This window comes from Anguilla anguilla, chromosome 7 (genome assembly GCF_013347855.1).
Source record: "Anguilla anguilla isolate fAngAng1 chromosome 7, fAngAng1.pri, whole genome shotgun sequence".
Taxonomy (NCBI): Eukaryota; Metazoa; Chordata; class Actinopteri; order Anguilliformes; family Anguillidae; genus Anguilla; species Anguilla anguilla.
The window spans coordinates 42,740,217-42,761,157 of record NC_049207.1 but is presented as its reverse complement, the minus strand read 5'-3'; the positions used below and the strand labels follow the sequence as shown (position 1 = coordinate 42,761,157).

The window sequence follows — 20,941 nt, the reverse complement described above, 5'->3', positions numbered from 1 at the left end:
TTGCTCGTGCGGGAACAATCGCCCCTCCCACCCCCGGTCCCCACCCAAGCTGTCCCCGAGGGAGCCAGGATTTACATTCGCCATTTTCAGCCTGCTAATCCCATTGAGTGCTAGCTTCAAGTCCTGAATTTTTTTTTTTCTGTCATGCTTCTAGCGAGACTCTTTAGCAAACTCTAAGAAGAAGCTTTGAAATATTCTTAGCATTCAGGCGGTTTGAATTTTGAATTTCCACTTTTAACTCGTGGAATTTACCCAGCCCCTCGATCATCCTTCTCCCACAGTCTTATGGGCTCGTCTCTACTTTAATGGATACCTTCCTGCTTCAATCCCTTTTTTAAAATTCATGGTCCCGGGAATTATTTCGAGGTGTTGTGAAAATCTACAAACAGCGCTGCTTCATTGACTGTGAAGTCCCCCTTTCTGGGACTGCAGTACCCAGTTCAGAGCTGCCCTTTGCACGCTCAACTTAACTTAGCTGTTACTGAGCTCAGCTTGTAACCACAGGGTTTCAGGTTTATGCCTCAGCCAGTGGCGCTAATGTTTTACCCTTATAAAAGGGGAATATCCCCCGCATGTTACATATACAGCTTTCCCAATATATCACTTGTGAAATTATAAGCAGTTAAAATGGCTGCCGTGAATGCTCAGCTCTGTAAAGGAGTCATATGAAAGTCATGCACAATGGAAGTGTTTCCGCATTTGGGTATTAAGGTCAGATAAGTTTACCGTGGGTGTGTGACGTCTGTGTTCGTCTCCCAGGGGAAGGACATGTACCTGATTCTTGAGAACAACATGCTGAACTTGGTGGACCCCATGGACCGCAGCGTGCTCCACTCCCAGCCAATCGTCAGCATCCGCGTCTGGGGCGTCGGCCGCGACAACGGCAGGTAAGGAGCGCGGGCTCGCAAGTCTGCGTGACGACGCGCTTCGCGCTCGCGTCACACGCACCCTCACGACGGCCTTCTCCGGCCTGGAATCGATCGGGTTTTGTCCTTTGCTATACAAATGAATGTGAGCATGTGTGTTTCTTTCATAGACACGGTCTGACATAATAGTCATTGAATCCAGGTCTCTGGAAAGCATTCTTGCTAACACATTTGTCTCTGTTTTTATATTATTGCCAATATATAATCTGAAAATACTGAGGTTTATAGAGGCGCAGATCAATTGTCTGCACGGAGAGCTTTTGCTGGCACGTTATATTCTAACTTCGAAGTGTCTCCTATGAACTGAATGTCTTTGTTTCACTTAAATGATTGAGGGCTTTGGCCAAGAGTTGGACTGGTTTATTATTATGCGTGGTGTTACAATGAAAAGGGCTGTTGGAACCCGAAAGACGTGGGGGATTGTTTCAGTCGGACAAATATGAAGGCTGCGTAATGTCTGCTCGAGACACACAGGACGTGTCCGATGTACAAAAAGAGCTAATGGTGCGTTCATTCCCTTTTGTCCAACGTAAAGTGATCTCTGAGACAAGCTGCAGTGGTGGCTTGTCTGGCTGACAGGCAGGCTGTCCCATCTTCACATACATGATTGGTGCCTGAGGATTCGTGTTTTCACTATTAATCAGCGAGGAGCTGGCTATATATTAGCTGAATAAACAAGGTTGAGGAGAGCTTTATTAGTGACAAGATTACTTCATTAATTTTAGCATTTGTGCTTCTGCAGCATTACCTTTCCCTTGTTAGCCCGCTAATGGCCTCAGCTGTAGCTTGTTAGCCAGCTAACGCGAGTTAGAAAGACCCACACGTTTTGAATCAGAGGTACGCCACTGCTAATCATTATATGTTTGCATCATCATTTTAGACTCGCTTGTATTAGGAATGTGTTTGATGACACGCAGGTTTTTTTACTCACTTTTATAGCAGAGGATAATGACTTCAGTTTGACTGAAGAGACGGTGTGTCTCTCAGGTGTTCTCAGCTCGTCTTCGAGCAGTTTTGTCGAGTGCTACCGCCGCAGTTTCTTAATCCACATAATTCTCGTGACGTTCCTAATATGCCTCTGGCAGCTCGGACTATCCGGAGCTCGGATGCTGACGAACGACTCGTGGAAAACTGCCGCGGCGGTGATAATCCGAGACCCCTGAAATCCGGGCTTGTTCGCTTTTCTCTGATTTTGCAGATGGTACCATTTTATTTTTTTGTAATAGGAGTTTTTTTTCTCACATCACCATAATGATCTCAGACAGCCCCTAAAAAGCCAAATGCTGCCATCGCGTAACACCTTTCTCTGTTGCAAATTGTGCAGCTCGTCGGAGGGCAAGCAAAGGCAGCCAGGTGTTTTCTCTCTCCAGAACCACTCTCGCACATCCAAAAAATTGATCCTACATTTTTAAAATTGCTTCTCCTGGCTTTTAGTCACCGGGGAGTTGAGACCATTAAAGACAGAGAGAATCTTACTCGCTGGTTTCTTTGGAGAAGGTTTTTTTGAGGTTATTTTGTATTATTTTGTGTCTGTGCACTAGCTGTTGAGAATATGATTGTACAGAGAGGTTCATTGGGCATTGGAATATAGAGCTGGTCTACATGTGCTCCAAAACATTTGGCTGTGATCATCATACCATCAGCACTACATTTGCGATGCACTAATACATTTTTCTATGGCATTTTCTTTTACATCCTTTGCTTAAATTAGTTATTAATAGGCTATTATAAGTAGTGCAGTGCAGGGTGTGTTTTACTGGTGTGCATGCCCTGGAAAAACACAGTGTATAAACATATACACAATGCTGTCTTTATATGCCTATAGTTATATTGCTATTAAGTGTGAACTACAACTACTGTTATATTAACGGTTTTTCTCATGAAATCCGTGCTTATGTAGTCATTCCGCACTGAGACGCGTGTTGATGATGTCATAGTTCCAGCCGGGGGGGGGAGGCGCAGGGATCGGAGGCCGAGGCGAGTTTTCCGCGGCTATGATTCTCCGTGATTTGTGCCCGCGGCTGTCGGTGGAGGCAGAGGTGGGCCCGGTGCGACGGCGCCACGGCCGCTTTTATAGGCCACAATCTGGACTTTTACTGCGCGTCGTTTTGGCCCGGTGGACATTTTCCTTCCCGTTGTCTAGTTACCGCTTCATCTCTCATTCGCCGCATTCACCTGGGGGGGGGGGAGCGGCGACGCGTACCGGAGTCTGATGGCCAATTTGGCCGATCGGAGGATTTGCGATGCTAGCTGCGAACGTCCACTCGAAACAATCACCGTGCCGGCATACTCAAAAGAAGTGTTTGGGCGCTGTTCTAATGTGAGAGGCTGTCTGCACCTCGTCTAGCTGTGAATGGATTGTAAAGAATGTGTGCGGCATCTGGTTTGGATTTTGTGTTTATCAGGTCTAAGATGCAACGGAGTCTAGATTCTCATGTGCTGTTAAATTCTGTCATCTTTTTTTGTTCACATCGCTTGAGTGTTTAGTTTTATTTCCCGTTGTATTTTTTCTTTGTCTGACTTTCTTGTGAGTTCTCGTTATGCGTTCTTTGAATCTTTTTTTCCTCAGTTTGACTGAGCACGGATTCTTTCCTGTCTGACTTCACTCTGTTGATTGTAATTTTTCCTGACTTTGACTCTGTCAGGTGTCGTTTGTCTTTATATAGCCGTAGCTTCCACAGTCCCTGCCATTTGTGACTTTCATGTGGGAATGTGGGTTAGAGATAAAGAGAACCAGCAGGGGTGACATTCTCTACAACAGAGGCGAATGTTTTACTGAGGCTCACAGTATACTCCACCTTACAAGACCCGGGCCTTGGTCCTCCCCTACACCCTGCCACTCCACACACACACACACCAAAGTAAGTGAGGTCATCCGTGCTCACCTTGGACAAGCAATGAATCAACGAATAGCATATAAATGAAAAGGAGTGGTGTAACAGCCTGATCTGTGTATGAACGGAGCGAACGTCCGCGTAGCCGGCTTGTTGTTCAGGCCGAGCTAACGGACGAGGTTGACGGACAGGCGGAATCGCTCGAGAACCCCGCCCCGTTTCCTTTATGTTCGGTATCTATTTTTTTTTTTTTTGTCCGTCCTCAAAGCTTATGAAACTTTCAGGGCTCAGGTTGCCACGGTAATGGCGAAAGCGTGTCGGGGGTGGGGCAGCCGAGCGGAGACGGACCCGACGACGGCGGGCGTTCGCGGGGGGCCTCCCATTACCTCCTGCCCCCCCGGCCCCCGCCCCGAGCCGTGCTTTAGGTAGTAATTTATATGGACTCCGAAAATGAATATATGCATTAAACAAGCACTCCGGTGCCTGATGAAAGGTCACCCTAACGAATCTCGACAGTTTGATTTTTCCGTCTGGCTAACGGTGGGCCCGCGATGAATGATTGATGATAAAACAATATGCGCTGATGCAAGTTTAATCTTATAACATGCCGGCGAGGAGCGGCGGCTTTTTTTGGCGGACTCTTACCCTTACCCCCCCCCCCCCCCCCCCCTCCTTCGTACCTGGCTCGTTCTCGTACGGTGGAAGGGTGGGGGGGGGGGGGGGGGCGTCGTGGTGTCTGCAGTCCGCCGCGGACTGCAAATGAGCTCTCTGCCCCTCTCGCGGCGCCCGGCGGCGTTAAGAGAGCTGCTCTCTCTTTTTTTTTTTCATCGATCGCCGAGACGACCGGGACGTAAAACATCGGGCCGTAACTCCCCTGCCCCGCGGGAGTCGGGAGGACAAGTTTGGAGGGAGCGCAGCGCAGGGGGAGGAGGCGGCGCCCGTCCCCCGAATCCCTTTACGCCGGCCCGTCCCGCCCCGCGCAGCGCCGCGGCCCGACATCAGAGGGCGCTGTTCTCAGCGTCGTCATCGACGCTGGGACTGCAAGGGTTTCGATCGCGGGACAGGGTCTGTCCGCGTGCACGGTAAAGCTCATTAGGGTGTGCGATGAGCCGCTTTTATTTATTCATTTATTGATTTTAATTTATTATTTTTTTCCACTGACCCTCGGATGAGGACATACACTGAGGTTGAACGTAAATCTCACGACACACAAAGTCTGCAGAAGCTAAACACGAACTGCGCCATACACACCACTCAAGGCCGCACGTATTCTACTTTGTGTGCTCGCCGTTTGGGGGGTTCAGGCCTTGTTTTTGCTCTCTTTCTGCGTCTGTGTAAAAGCGTCTTTGTGAAAAAGCACCGTACAAATAAAATTCATTTGATCTGATAAAAAATGTATTGTCTCGCTAAAAATAAAAGCGTAAGTACAACGGCATGTCGTACGGTAATTCAGAGGCATCAGTACCTCTGTCGTCTTTGCCGCGCGCTCTTATTCTGAAGGATTAGCTTGCGATCCCGGCAGACGCAGTCCGTCCGGTCGTTAGACTCTCTGGGCGGCGCTGCGGTGTGTGTGTGTGACGCACTGTGGGCTCCCGCGGGGCTGAAGGGCGTCCCGGAGCAGGCGGGCCGCGGGGCTGAAGGGCGTCCCCAGACGGTCTGTCCGCCCGGCAGCGTGAGGACCAGCGTGTGAAAGAGCTTGTGGGGACTCTGTGGACTGCACGCACACACGCGTGTACCTGCGCAGATACATGTATGCATAGAGAGAGGTGCACGTGCGCTCGCACACAGGTCCGCAAACACAAATGTAGATCAGCACACACGCACACACACCCACGCGCACACACACACACACATACAGGCACACAAATGCACACACAGACCCACATACACAGGTATGTACACACACACACACACACACACACACACATGCAGGTCACTCACAGATGCGTACACGTAGATATACATGCACGGCCGATGGGATTGTGTGTGTGTTCATGTGTGTGTGTGTGTGCGGGGCGGGGAGCGGGACGGTAAGGGAAGTGCAGGTGTGTTGTAGCGTCTCTGTTTCTTACGAGCGTGGGGGGAGGAGAGGAAGAGGGGGGAAAATGCTGTGCTCGACACTTTGTGCCGTGGTCCGCCCTCTCCATTGTCTATGAAACTGCATTCCATTGCTCTCTCTAATTATGGCCTCTTCTGTGGAGACCTGCATATCTCTAAATGACCCTCCTTTTAAAGTGATGTTAAGGTCATCGCAGGTGGAATCTATATGGGACACCTACGCATGCAAGCACCACAATGGCTGGATGTACTGAATAACGATGAGAGAATTTATTATTTCAAAAGTAACGGCTTCAGGAAATGTCCAGGAAATGACTGACGCACGAGCGTGCACTCACGCTCCGGCACTTTCGATTGGCCGCTTTTCCACATGAAAACCTCAGTTCTCATTGACGTCCCGTGTTCACACCTAATTGTGGCTGCAACGGTGCGATCAGGGAAAATCCATAGACTTCAATATTACCGCCCTGACAAATGTTTTTTTGACTCCAGGACCGGTTGCCATAGTTACAGCGGCCCGACCCAGGCCATAATCGTATGCAAGGGGAATGGCAGAGGTGCAAGATCAGAGGTCACGGATGACCTTTTTGGTTTTTTCGGACAGTAATGGTGTGAACTGTCAGTCAGACAGACAGGGCCCATTGTAAGGCCGTCGGCCTCTTGATAGATTATTTTGTTGGGGGGGGGGGGGGGAGTTTTGCGTGGTTACCGTGTGACTTCCCTGCTTCAGCTCGCGCTTTCCGCGCGTGATGCCCCCAGAGTGGCGTTGCTTTCGATAGCGTTGTTTTTTTTTTTTTCCACACGCCACTGCGTTCAGCTTGCTGTGCAGGTTCGACCAAACAAAGCATCTGTTACCGTTGTTTACTTTGTCATTTCTGCTACCTCAACTTCTGTATCTTATTAAGTCCGCTTCCTGTGGGCACTTTGCTTTGTAAGTCATTTTAGACTTGAGCGACCGCGAGATGAATGTAAACGTAATGCTACAATTTCACAGTTGTTTAACCGGTACATATTGGGCTGCGGTGTGCTAATTTCGCCACTTACATACTAAGCGCCGCTATCGTTTAAGCGTAGCGTTTAGACCGGTTCGGCTCGCGAGCCACAGCACCAGACGCGACGGTCCGGTTTCCTGCGGCGGCCGTACATCGGGGGGGGGGGGGGGGCGGGTTTAGCGACGCGCAGCGGCGAGCGCGCTCAGCGCCGCCCCAGCTTCCGAATGCGCCGTCCAGCCCTCGCGGGGCTCGGTCGCATCTCGCCCCCGGCCACGTGGCTACATCGGGAGAACGCCGCATCGCCGCTGCTGCGTCCGCGCGCCTCAGCGGGACCCAGCGCGCCACAGGAATTCTGCTGAGAGCTCAGCCCAACCCTTCCCCCTCTCAGACTTTCTGTGTGTCTCTCTCTCTCTCTCTCTCTCTCTGTATCTCTCTCTCTCTCTTGCTCCCTCTCTCTCTCTCTCTCACCCACACACACACACACGCAAACACACATGCACACTTAGTCATTCCCTCTCGCTTTTTGTAGCACTTTCCGTTCTCAGTGTAGGTTTGCCTTCTAATTCCTCTCTTTCTATTGATTTCTCCTTTCTGTGTACTCTGTTACCCCTGGTCTTTTTCTCTCGCCCTCTCTCTCTTTCTCTCTCCCTCCCTCTCCCTCTCTCTCTCTTTCTCTCTCTCTCTCTCTCTCTCTCTCTCTCTCTCGCTCTCCCTCTCCGTCTCTCACTCCCTCTGTCTATCTCTCTCTCTGTCTCTCTCCCTCTCCCTGCCTGTATCTGGTTCGCTGGCTCCCCCCCTCTCCCACTCGCCGCATTGAGGGTCGCGGAGGCGCGGGGGACGGAGCTCGCTGCCTGAGTGACAGGAGGCAGACCAGAGAGGCTGCTCCCTCCCGGACACCCCCGTCGGAGGCTCCCAGAGTGGCACCGAGCGAAAGCCGAGCGGAGAAGGAGGAGGGGGAGGAGGAGGAGGAGGAGGAGGAGGACGAGGAGGACGGGGGGAGTGGGTGGGGGCTTCGAGTGGCTGTGGGGGGGTGGGGGTGGCGGCGGGGGGCCGGGGGGAGTGTTGTGGGGGGTGGTGGTAGGGTGTGGGGGTGGGGTGGGGGGGGGAGGGTGAGGAGGAGAGCTCCGTGCTCGGAGACAGCGGGGAAAGGCATACACTCCTCTGGCAATGTGGCTGACGACCTGCACAAACGGAGCGATGCTGACATAGGACCGGCCGCACGCGTTCTCCGGGGTGAGTAGCCTCCTCCTCTTCTCCTTCTCCACCTCTTCGCGGGGGTTGCTAAGAGGGGGGGTGGTGGGGGGGTGGGGGGGGGGGGGGGTTTGGCTAAACGCCAGGAGCCAAGGCTCCGAAATCTGGACATAGGAAAACCCTCGGCTACGCGGCACAGCTAGAGGGAGAGTGCCTTGCCTGCCTCTACAGCTGCTCTGCCTTTCCGTGACAGATAGCCAGCATTGTGATCAGCCGCACTGCTGATCGGCTCGAACATGTGCTACTCTGGCAGTTCTGTGGTGAGAAAAGTTGGTGCGCGTGCGTGCGTGCGTGCGTGCGTGCGTGTGTGTTCACCTGCCTGTGTGCACGCACTATTTCACAGGCGCCTGGTGGAGGCGGGTCACAGTGTGAGGGGGACGTTTCTGCTAATGGGAGACGAGACAGATATTTTCCCTGAAGACACTTGCATTTTTTTGTATGATCTTCCTTACTGCTAAACACTGATTTGGCATTATCGTTTGGAAAGAACAGAAAGTGATTTGCGCTGGAATGCTAGTCATTTGCTCAGGTTTGAAACGATACCCTGCGGAAGTAGTTTCTTGGGAGCGCATAACAGTTAATTAAAGAACTAAAATCATTCTAATTGGGCAAGTCTGTGGTTCATAGAAAGTTGCTGGCTTTGTGTACTGTTCACGAACCCTGAAAAGGTCACAGTTGTTGTTCTGTTTCACCCATGTACCAGGCTGAATATTAAGTGCGCATGAATCATTGTCAGGGAAGCCTCTTGAATGTGTTATTTAAAAATTATCAGCCTGCCCACTTTCCAAAACAGGAGAGGTGTTTCTGGGTGTTCCACGGAACATTCTGAAATGCTTTCTCGTACCAGCTTTGTGTGACAGATGGTTGTAATGGTAGCTGAACTCAAATGAGCTTATAAGCGGTCGTGTGCGTGAAATTGCTCCAGGGTGTCGACAAAAGCAATAGCCCCTGACCCATATCACATGAAACTCTCAACGTTAAGTGCTCAGTCTGTGGATTCGGCCTTGAGCCAGTAGGCTTTGACAGGGGAAGGTGTACCCCAGGGGCCCATCCTTGGTCATTACTTTACTCTTTGCAAGCCAGTTTGTGATGGATTTAGAAATACATGGCGAAATATGGCTGGAGCGATCATTGGGGAGAGATTTTTTTTTTCTCGCCTTGGCCTTTCAATTCTACCTGTTCCTTTGGACCCAGGATTATCGCTCACCTGTTATTTATGTCCGCATCTGCTTCCGCCGTTCCAACCTTGACATTTTGGGGCACTAGGACGGAAGACGGCGAATGTGAGAGCACGCGCGGACGTGCTTCCAGGCTACGTCGTTAACCTTTATTATTTAGCAAGTCTCTTGTTTGCCTCCCCTCCCCCTCCCCCTCCCCCCTCCCCTCCCCCGGCCTGTAGTCTTGCCGCTAGGTTCCAGCAGGCTGCTCTGCATTATACATGCTTTGAGTGAGAAAGCCTTCCTGCCTTCCTGCCGCTCTGCAGGCACTTCCCCCCCCCCCTCCTCCCCAGTCCCCTCTCTCCCTCACCGCTCTGACATATTTTTCATTTCCTCCTGGCAGCGAGGGACGGGGCCCCCCGCGCCACGCACCGCGGAGGTTAGCGGGACGCTCCCGCTCGCCGCTCTCCCTGCCCCAGCCTCCCCGCGCCGACGTCGTAAATTTCCTCCCTCCCCCCCCCCGCCCCTGCCCCCGCCAGACAGCCCTGTTCCCATTGGCCAGACACTTATCTGCCTTTAATTAACATGCGGATGATTTAGCGCAAAAGGCGTCGCGGTGTCAGGCGGTGCCGGAGACCAGCCGTGCTCTAAGCTGTTGGGGATTGATGTCTGACGGAGCGACTGTGTGATGTGTTAACCCCTTCCACTGTGTAGCTTGAAGACCCTCGCTACATGCTTGGATTCAACCTTTGGCCATATTTACTTAAAGTACGAGGTATATCGAAGTACCTTGGAATGTTTTGTTTTTTTTAAATGCAGGATTTTTTAAATTTTGTTTATCATGTGATTATTTTGCAATTGTCTTTAGTATGGTATGATTGTATGGTTGTCTTTTGTCTTGGTACAGTTCTTTTTTAAAATATGCTTTTGCAATAGGAACCATAGCTAACTAGTACCACACCTTGGAGGTGAACCCCAGGAAATATATTTTGTTGGGATTACCGAGCAGATAAACGAGTTTTCACAGAATTACAACTAGTGCAAAGTCCATGGCCTAAGTGCAGACAGAGGCTGCATCTTAAAAGGAAGGCAGTTGCATCCTTAGAAGTGAGATCCCTTCAAAGGTAGTGTCCTGGTGGAAAATAAACCACAAAGGCTACACATTTGGGACACACTTTGAAGGTACTATGATGTCAAAGAAAGTAACGTGATTAGGATGCATGCTAAGCAAGTTAACTGGCTAGTTCATGGAACGCTCACCAAGGCTTAAAAACATTAAATATATTATTCCTGAGTTGTAAATAATTAAAATGCATTTTTGAAAATATAACTACAATGAATTATCGAGTTCACCGTAGGCTCACACTTGAAAACAAGCTCCACCACTGTATTCAGCTGCCGTTATTTTGACGGAAGTAAGAAGCCAGACGCAAAGACCTATGGGATCCTACCCAGCAAAGGATCCATACAATGCTGCCTTTCAAAATCGTCCGAATGGAGGCAGCTTAGCAGGCATAATTTCTTGCTAACTTTCGAATGGGACGTGCCTCGATGCCTCTCTGCCTTGTAAAACTGCCTGCGAAGGCAGCGTTTTTTTTTTTTTTTACCGTTTGAGACAGCCTCAGTCACCCCAGCGTCTTTCATTACTTATCATTACCCAGAGCACCTGCGGAAATTGTACATCGCTGATGGATTAAGCGGCCTCGCACCTGCTTAACATTCCCGTGCTTCTGCACATCAAACGCCGCATAAATCTCGCGACTGACTCCCGAACGCGGGAGAGCGATTGTTTTACACTTGCCTGAATACGGCAATCTCTGGTAACCATTGTTAGCGGTCTCCTTCAGAAAATCATTTTAAAAAGTCGGAGACCCAGGAGAGATTCAAGTCCTCGGCTTCGACGCTTCATTTTTTTTGTGTGTCACCTGAGCAGTCAAGGTTCTGAAAAAGATTAGTGTTACGGATGCCTCTAAGGGGCAATCTGTATCATCAAAGCTTCAGTCGGATCTTTTGTCGTTAATCTAGCGTCCTCAAATTAGTCTCTCCTTCGCCGTTTTGAATAAATGAAGGTGTTCTCTCTTTGCACTTGAGACAGCTTGTCTGCCTTGTTGATGTTTTGTCTGTTCCAGGCTGCGTAAACGTTCCCTTGTGTGTTTGCCGGGTCTGTGTTTGTACACACTGGTGGGTGTTTACACATGCAGGCATTGCATTACATCGCATTCATTTAGCAAACGCTGCTAGCCATAGCCAGTTACCATACAGCAGTCAAGTGCTTCTGTGCGAGTACATGCAGATGAATGCTTGTGGGAATGTGCGTGCACAGGTGCGTGCCTGTGGGGTGTGTGTGTGTGTATGTGTGTGCTTGCATGTGCTCCTCTGTGCTTTGTGTGTATGGGTAGATGCTTCTTACTGAAGGGAAATATTTTACAGTCCTGCAGTAAAGAAGCTCTCAATAGCAGGGTTGGAGTTGGTGTAGAGAGCCCCGGTTTAAGAGCAGAAGCTATCAGCTCTGTGTAAGAGCCCTAGAGAGGAGAGGAGATTCAAAAGATTGAATGCTTCTTTGACAGAAATATATAGCCTGCATGGTTTTACTGGGGAACCAGACACACACACATAATGCAGTCTGTATGTATTTGGACAGTGACACAATTTTTTAGTACAGAGTTTTGGCTCTGTACTACCGCATATTGGATTTGAAATGAAACATTGAATATGTGGTTAAAGTGCTTTAATTACAGGGTATTCACATCCATATCAGGTGCGTATGGACTGCATTGTATGTATGGTCATATTGCTGGCACACACACACACGCCCCCTGATTTAAAAAATATTTAAAAAAGAATAAAAAAAACTGCTGAGAAGTTTTTTGCTTGCATGTCAGTCATGTATTGCAGTGTGGGGTTTAATACAATACAGATGTGTTTGCGTGAATTATTACATTACATGCAAACCCTGTTGTGATCAGTTTTGTCCCTTTGTGTGCAGATCAACAGCACATGGTATATGATAGTTTATCCTCAGGTGAAAACTAAGGGCCTGATTTACTAAGACCTTTACCATGTGAAAAACAAGCCCTAGATGTTTAGAGTACTGAATCTATAACTACATGGTTTCAAGTTTGAATCCAGACAGTGGCATTTCTGTAGTATCCTGAAGCAAGGTGCTCAAATTTTGTCAAGGTATCTCAATGCACAGAGAAGATTAAATGTCTCGAGAAGGGTTTCAGTTTTATTTGTACTGTTTTTCTGAACCTGTAAACTTTGTCTTCTAAAATAGTTTTGCACTGGCTATTGAATCACCCCAGGAATAAAGGTTTTCAAAACAATGTTCCTTCCGGTCAGTGAGATAAAACCCAGCCTTCAAAATAACAGAGTAACAGCTTATGGCGATTTTATTCCCCTGCATGGCATATAGCAAAATAAACAAGAGAAAAAATGGAAAACAAATCATCAACATCACCGCAAATGCATTTTTCCAAGTTTCTTTGCTGCAGTGTAAAAGTTTATGAAATGATTCTTTTAAAAAAATCATTTTTAAATTTTTTCCTCACTGTAATCCCGATGTGCCCAATAGACAGCGTGTTAATCACCGTGACACACGTGAGCTCCAGACTTTCTGGCAATTTCCGGGCCTCCCCGCTCTTTCTTCCAGTAGCGCTGGTCTCGATTGCCTCACTGCGGTAAATGGCTCTTTGTCTGATCGAGCAGATGTGTTTGTACTGCATAATGGCAGGAGATTTAACGACTGGCCAATAAGGAGAGGATTTTTGGTCGGCTATCTGCGGTTCTCGGCTGACGGCAATTGCAAAAGCGAGGCTTAGCTCTTCATTATTGAGGGGTACCGAGGACACACAGATATGTCCTTGATAAGACTTTCACACAGACATGGATAGCATTACAGGCTGCTGAGGGCTGGTGCGCAGGCTAGACAAAGACTGTACAGACCGCCTGTTGCATGTAATCACTTTCCTTTTGAAATTCGCCTTGCAGGAGGGCAAGCGTGAGTGTGGACCTCAAGTGTATGAATGTGGTACCATGTGTGTATCTGTGTACTTGCATGTATTGTGTGTGTGTGTGTGAGAGAGAGAGAGAGAGAGAGAAAGGAAAAAAGAGGAAAGAGAGACAGAGTAAGAGAATGGCAGGGTCTCCCAGGGTTCTGTGCAGCTGCAGTCTGTCCAAATCGAACGCGACTCTTCCTGAGTCCGTGTTAATGGCTTCCGCTTCAGGCCTGGTCTCGGTCATGGCCCTGTTAATTGAGCCATCGACGGGGTGTATAAATTATCATAAATACGCTGTCATTGTGACAGATCTTCCCGGAGACTATAATTTTGGTATAATATTGAACATCTTCCCCGTGCCCCCCGCCCTCACCCAAGGGGGTGGGGGCACCCCCCAGTGTAAATCGAAATGGACAGGTAAGAAACCTACACGTGACCCCTGACCCCTGTCCCCATCAATGTCTAGAACAGGCTCAAAAGGGGGGTAGGGAGGGGTGTTGTCATGGCCTGCAAACACTTGCGTTCAAGGCAGTGCTCTTTGTCAGTTTTTTACCATCATCCAGTCTGTTCCTCTGCAACCTTGCACCAGCTGCGAGGATGATGTCATCGGTATTCCGCTTCGCTCGCGGAGACTCCCGGGCCGACTGCGATTGGACGTTCAGGCATGCGCTTAGCGCCCTTAGCGAAAGACCGATCGGTTCGATAGCGTGACACCTTTTTCCAGCGTGTCACGGATGCGTGTCATTCTGGCCGCGCCGCGTGCCGGCGCGCGAAGCTGATTTAAGATACCGTCCTGCGAAAATGTTTGCATTGATTATGCGTGCCGTAGACCTCGTCTCCGTGGGTGATGGAGTAGTTGCCCACGCCGTCGATGTAACCGCGGTGACTCACCGCGCAGTCCGCCGCTCCCCGTTAGAGGCACAGACGGAGAGGGGGGCGCGGATTTAAATGGGTGTTGCTGCCCGTAAATGCTTTTATAGTAATGGCGGTAATTAAACAGAGGGCCTGGCTTCGGGGTAATGGCGCGCGGGGCCCGCGTTCACAGCCGCGGCTCTCGGGCGGCGCGCGCTGTCCTTTTTAGGGGCACGGGCCCTGGCGCTTCTGCGCGCGTCGCGAGCGCTGTGAGTGACCGCTGATGGAGGGGTCTGTCGTCCGTCTGCTGGACTGTCTTTGTGTGCGTGTGCACACGTGCGTGCGTGTGTGTGTGTGTGTGTGCGTGTGTATGTGCGTGCGCGTGTACGTGTGTGCGCATGTGTATGTGTGTAAGTGTGTGTGTGTGCGCGTGTGCACGTGTGTGTGTGTGCGCACGTGTGTGTGTGTATGTTTTAGGTTTGAGTGCGCATGCATGTGCAATCTTTGTCAGTTTATTAGCATAATAACTTGTATAATATTATTGGATGCAATTATTTGTATAATAACCGTGGGTTTTTATGTACAACCTAAGCTTTTATGAGGCTTTTATGGTGTTGAGGCCGAGTTGAAGGGGAGCATATGAAAGAATGCAGAAGCGCATGTTGTGCCTTTATTATATGTGGTATATACTGGTAATTTTCTACCAGTATAATTTTAATGTTAAAGAGTACTTTCACTGTCTGTGACTTCAGGCTGATTGCTATTCTGTTCTAAGATTATATTCTTTGTCACATTCACTGGCACTGCGCTGAATCCACAGCTACCGGACTTGAAAGGGAGCATTGAACTTTATAGTCTTCACATCAGGGACACACAGAATGGGTATGGTGAGCACCCCCATGTAGCCAGAGGCCAGGCCACTAGTGTGTCACAGAGGGTTTTTTGTAGGGGTGTGAATTAGATGTCAGGTACCCTGAGAGCAGGTGACCCCCGAGGGACTCATTACCGTCTCCCGTTAAAGAATATCCCCCACCTCAGAGTCTGGCTTTGTCGGGGTGTGTGCTTTGTGTGTGTGTGTGCTTGGGTGTGTGTGTGTGTGTGTGTGTGTGCTTGGGTGTGTGTGTGTGTGTGCGTGCATGTATGTGTGTGTGGAATGGGGGTGGGGGTCTCAGTACAGGAGGTTGGGGGCTGGTCCTAAACTGCAACCCCCATATTGACCGCACTGTCTCCCTCTGGGTTGCTTCTCGACCTCGTTTCTGACCACTGCAGTGTTAAGGGCAGGCCCGGGCATGCAAAACTCTCTTAGATCCACGTCTCCGCACGAGAGTTTGGGCCACTGTGCAGGACGGGCGCAGGGCAGTCGATAGGCTCGATTTAGCGTGCCTGAAATGGAGACGCCTGAAACGGGCCACCCATGCGGTTTCTGATTTGAGGGTGAACCATGAATCTCCACCACCAGAATCAGTCAGCTGTGCTAATACTGCAGATTCAGGAAGAGCGTGTACGAGGCACACGATTTGGACTATTGTGCTATCTGGACAAGACTTTCTACATCACCTGACAATCTATATTTTTGTGGTAATCGGAAAAGACCAGATTATGTCATGGTTTTGGATTTTGGAAATGGGATATCCTGCACTGGACTGGCTGAGATTTCTTTCTTCACATGACAATCTGCTGTATTATTATTATTATTTTCTTTTAATCTACAGGTGCCACTGTGAGGATGTGGATTTGTGGAATGTTTTGGGCTCTCTCTCTCATACGTTGTGGAGTATCTGTGTGAATTTGGCCTTATCTGTATTGGACTTAGTTTGCCTCTGACAGACCGCACAACACTAACTGTGGAATCAGCTGCCATTGGCTGAGGGACATGCTGCTTTGCAAAGTATAACCCAGCGTTACTCAACCCCAGGTACTCTGGGCCACAGCATGTCCAACCGTGCACTACACCACCAGATTTCACTCATTTTTTGACCTCCTTGGTTTCGAAAGTAAGCTCACGAATGAAATCAGGTGGTGTAGTGCATGGTTGGAGCAAATACTTGCAGGCACTGCGGCCCGCAGGACCTGGAGTTGAGTAGCCCTGTTGTGTCCTGTTGTACGCTGCATAAGGCTAATTGCTGAAATAAGTCGGACACCAACGGGGCCTATTTGGCTTGTTTATACTGTCCATCTCTGCGAGGCTGTGTGGCCTACGCTAAATAGAATAAATTGACATGGATGCCACCTTGCGCTAGCCCTCCGCTGATTGACTGTCTGCCAGTCAGACGGCACAGAGCGACGGACTGAGCAGCCAAACTGTAATCAGGGAGGGAAGAGGGATGGGGTTCGGGGAGCAGACAATCTTCCGTCAGGAGAGGAAGAAGCGTGGGGGAAGGGGGGGGGGGTGGTCATGGTACTCTCACAGAATGGGAGGGGGTGGGTGGGGGGCAATGAAGCGCATGCTGAGATAAAAAGGGAGGTGCCCTGACGCAGGTAGACAGAGGGAGGGAGAGGCACAGGTTTAATCTCTCTAACACATTTCAGTTTGACTTGACATGATATTGCTTTTTACCGGGACTCAGGGAGTCTGAACTGTTTTTCTTCCCCCCCTGCAGCAATACAATTCGAATTTTGATCGGTGCTTTGTGCCAAGATTTGCGCCATTGTGAACGAGAAAGACATTGGTAATTACACCAGCGTAGACTGAGAATAATTACATGGTCCATGTCTAACAGATGCCTTGGGAAGAAAAATGTGTAATGGTAGACACTTCCTACATTAATATTGTCTGTCAAATCATTTCAGATGTCAATGATGGCAATGGATGATAGCTTTACCACCCAGTTACTGCCCTGATTGTGGAGCATGAAGTGCGTAAGGGTGGAGCGCTACAACTTAATTTATCATGTAAGGAGGAGAGTGGGCTTTCACTCTCTGCTTGCTCTCCTGGGGAAGGGGTGAGGAGACAGGGATGTCTCTATCTGTGTTATAGAAAAGATGGAAGCCGTTCACAACTTTAGGTTATTTAATTTCTATTGCTGTTCTTTTCACTGATGCAACAATTCCTGGGGAGAGAGAAATTGGGTTAAGGGCAGGGAGAGGAAGATAAAATAATGGAAAAGTAATTTTATGGAACATGTCTTCACTAGATTCTTGTTCCATTTTTTTTTCTCAGCTCCCTGTTTGATTCTTTGCCTAACCTTGTTCCAAATGCATTAGCCTGTCAAACGCATTGGCTTTCCATTCTGCCTACAAGCAGGCAGGTGAATGACATAGGCTGTCTCTTCCTGCGTCTGGAGTAATGTGGATTTTTTTCCTTTGATTTTTTAAAAATCTTTTTTACCTTGAATTGGTTACATTTTCTGTTTCAGAAAATTTTTCTGTTTTCATTACCTGGAATTTTTAATTAACTTGACTAAGGTAGAGCTCGGCTGAACAGATGCAATGCATTGATTGCAGTGCATTCTAACATTGGACTCTTAAGACAAGAGAAAGGTTTCTGATTAATGTAACTTTAATGTTTCATTTAAGTTATTAATGAACCATAACAACCTAATGTGCATTACTTTATGGTAGGGTATGGTAGAGCTTTCAGCTGTGTCTGTTTGGATGAATTTGTTTAAATTGGTTACTTGGCCCGTTTTCCACAGATAGTTCCTGGGGAAGACACCGCAGAAGAGATTTACAGCTACAAGGTCCTTAATTGCTTAAAGTATTTCTTTAAGCTGACCGTCACAAAATAACACAGGATTTGTTGGCTCGCGTTGGAAAATGGCGGCGTTGCTCTTGTATTGTTTTGTTCTGAGGCTTCGCTTTCATGCCTGTCTCCGAAAAAAAACGCTCTCGTAGCGAGGAGCGGGTCCATATGGCGGGAACGCGTCTGAAACGTGACGGGGCAAATCGCTGGGAAAAACACAGGTGCTGTCAATAACCTTCGTTCTCCTCGCGCAATCTGTCATTTTGCTCTCTTTGCCAGGACCTTGAGTTTAATGGCAGTGCCCCCCCCCCAAAACCCCTCATCCACCCCTCCCTTCCCCTTGATACTGCTCATCAAAGGACAAAATCACTGAAGTGGCTGTCTCATTATCTGAAGAGCTGTGGTAGAAGAAGCCGGTTTCACTGTTACTTAAAGAAATCCACTGAACTCGGCACCTTAAAAGAGCCTGGTGAATTCAGTATTCAAGTTATTTGATGTCATCTGGGTTCTTTGCACCTCTGGTAGCTGAACCCATTAACACTCTTTCCATTAGATACGTTTTGTACTTTGACAGGTATAGCTATCCCAGCTTCCACAATGCACAGGATCTCTTTCTCAGACAAAAGAATGCAAGATTCGATATACCGATACCATCTCTCTCGGAAAGAAATTGGGGGAAGCAATTCGGCAGGTGTTGCATTTTCGATCACGCGAGGTCACGACGCCTGAAGCGCCACAGCGCGGCTAGGCGAAATTCGGCTATAAGCCTTTAATTTCCATCGCCTTTCCCTCTCATTGTCTTTCCCATTTTCCTGAGAGCGGATCAAAGCGCTGGGATATGTTGACATGCGTTACACAAACATTTTTCGTTTTCGAGTCCCTCCCTTGGATTTTCTCCGGTGTCCCTTCGCTTTCTTGGGTAGTTGGACAAGTGGTAGGCTCCCCCTCGATCCTTCTGTCTACACCGCGAAGGTGCGGGCGTTCCGGAACGCTATGCTAATGCTACGCTAATGTTCTGCGTGGGGCTTCCCATGGGAAACCCAGGCCGTGCTCCCAGCTATTGAAATGTGAGCTCTGACCTCTCCCCTGCATTGCTGGGGGTTCAAGGTGGGTTTTTGCCATACTGACTGACTCTTCTTCCTTCTCTTCCTTCCCACTGCTTTCCTGGACTCAGAGAGAGGTAACGTACTTCCCCCTTTCCTCTTTTTTTATGACGTTGAGTGTTTCCTTGTGGTTTGTTGTCCACGACGTCCTCCCTCCCCCTCATCATCACCACTCCATTAACACACGATGATGCCAGTCTCAGATTTCCATAAGCACGCAACCATGTTGAAACCCGATTCAGGAAAGCTTTGCCTCAGACATGAAAGATGTGTGGCAGCACACGTAGGTGTGCGAGGGAATGTTTGTTATCAGTTTGTGTCCCTCAGGATTTATGTGACCTACAAAAGGTTGGCAGTCACTGCTCAGTTACTGTGTGCCCCTTTGTAATGCCCACAGTCAGATAGTGGGTTGCCATTCTTTGTTCCCATGAGCCATGCCAGTGGTGCACAGTAGCAACATCTGGCTGGACCCCTGAATGAGCAGTGGCTAATCGGCCCTGTGTCCAGCGCCCTAGGTTTTGGCAGCCTGGCGCCTGCTGTATATAAGAGCTACGGAGACCTGTTTCTTCAGCTATAATTGTCCCTTTTATGAATGTTATGTTTGGTTGATATTTTGAACATGCTGCTTCCAGCGTGTGGTCACAGAGCAGCAGGAGTTGGATTGCTTTCACGGTAGGAGAGAAAGACTGCCTTAGGCTCCTCTTCATTGATCCAATCACAGTCTTCAGTCTTGCAATCAAAACCGAAGGCATGTCCATTGAAATGCAGCAAACACACAAACAGTCATTCAGGGCACTGGGTAATTTTGTGTAATAATTTTGCGCAGTGCATTTCTATTGGGTTTTCATCGATGCTTTCGCATTTTTGCATTGCAAACATTGATCAGCAAGCATTTGCATTCTTATATTTAGTTTTTTTTAATGCATTGACCTTGTGTTTTGTGTTTTGTGTTTTGACCTAAAATGATGCCATGTTTATTCAAAGGAAAATCATTACAAATCTATATGCATTTATTCTGCATACTGTTAATATTTGAAGAAATTTTGCTTGTAGAATTTTACATGTTTTTTTTTTTTAAAACCCTCATTGAAACGCTCGGAGGCAGTTTAATGGAGTGTTACCTTCTTGCAGTATATTTTCAGAAAGGGCAGGGAAATTTGTACCTGCTTAAAAAATATTTTTCCCACAGGAGGAAACTGTTTAAATGCATCTTACCTTCAGTCTAGCATCAAAACATAAAGCAGATGTTACTTGCAAATTCACCTATTTTTTTAAATTTTTTTGGTGGAGCACTCATTCACGTTTTGTTACAGGAAGGGATTATTTACTGCATCCAGTATGCTGGCCCTTTTTTTCAACTTTCATTTTTTTTTGTCATTGACATTTTAATTGATTAGCATGTGTTAAAACAACACATCCTCTGAATTCATTCAGTTTGTCCAGAGGAACACATTTGTAGTAACACTGCTAGCATCTTAAATAGATGATTTTGGCAGTTTGTTTTTCAAGAATTAAGAAGACACACAGCACTGTGCAATGGACTGTTGGCTCCTGTGTAGGGGAGTCTTAATTTTCAGTCCGCTCATCAAATGAGAGAAATGATTAAGTCTCTAAAACCGCAAACGCGTCTAACCCCTACACCTCATAGCAACACCACATATGCTGTGTCTCAAGGTGTTTTTTCCCCCTTGTGATTATAAATATGTATGTGCTGTTCCTTTGTGTCTGTTTTTCCATATTAGTATAAAATGGATGTAGCTACAGACGTGTTAGCATAATATTAGCGTTAATAGGCTGTTCGATCAGCCAGGGGTAGAAGCTGTTGCAGGTAACCCCATAGCGCACTCGCATTGAATGCAAAACCCCCCCCCCACACGCTTCTCAAAGTCTCCTGGATTGCAGGCCTATGGATATTGATCGGAATGTGCCTGCTCAATTAACCAGGGGAGACAGGCAGCTAATTGACTCATAAACACAGAGGCTCCCCTTGCAAACAGTGTGTCATTCGTCAGGGTTTGCTGCTGGACGCCGAGCTCTAATGGAATCCAAACAGACAGACCATTCTTACCTTCTTTCTGTTCTTGCCCG

The 20,941-nt window shown here is 48.3% G+C and overlaps 1 protein-coding gene across 11 annotated transcripts in view; it reads left to right on the top strand.

Annotated features, from left to right (window-relative positions):
* apbb2b (amyloid beta (A4) precursor protein-binding, family B, member 2b) overlaps positions 1–20,941 on the top strand; it is a 106,513-nt gene that overhangs the window by 73,959 nt on the left and 11,613 nt on the right. For 8 of the 11 annotated variants that reach the window (XM_035425841.1, XM_035425840.1, XM_035425831.1 and 5 more), the window contains 2 exons: positions 760–887; positions 5,521–5,526. In XM_035425841.1, coding sequence (XP_035281732.1) covers positions 760–887; positions 5,521–5,526 — 134 coding nt within the window. The remainder of the gene's footprint in view (positions 1–759; positions 888–5,520; positions 5,527–20,941) is intronic. The other 3 variants (XM_035425839.1, XM_035425838.1, XM_035425837.1) reach the window with 1 other exon arrangement.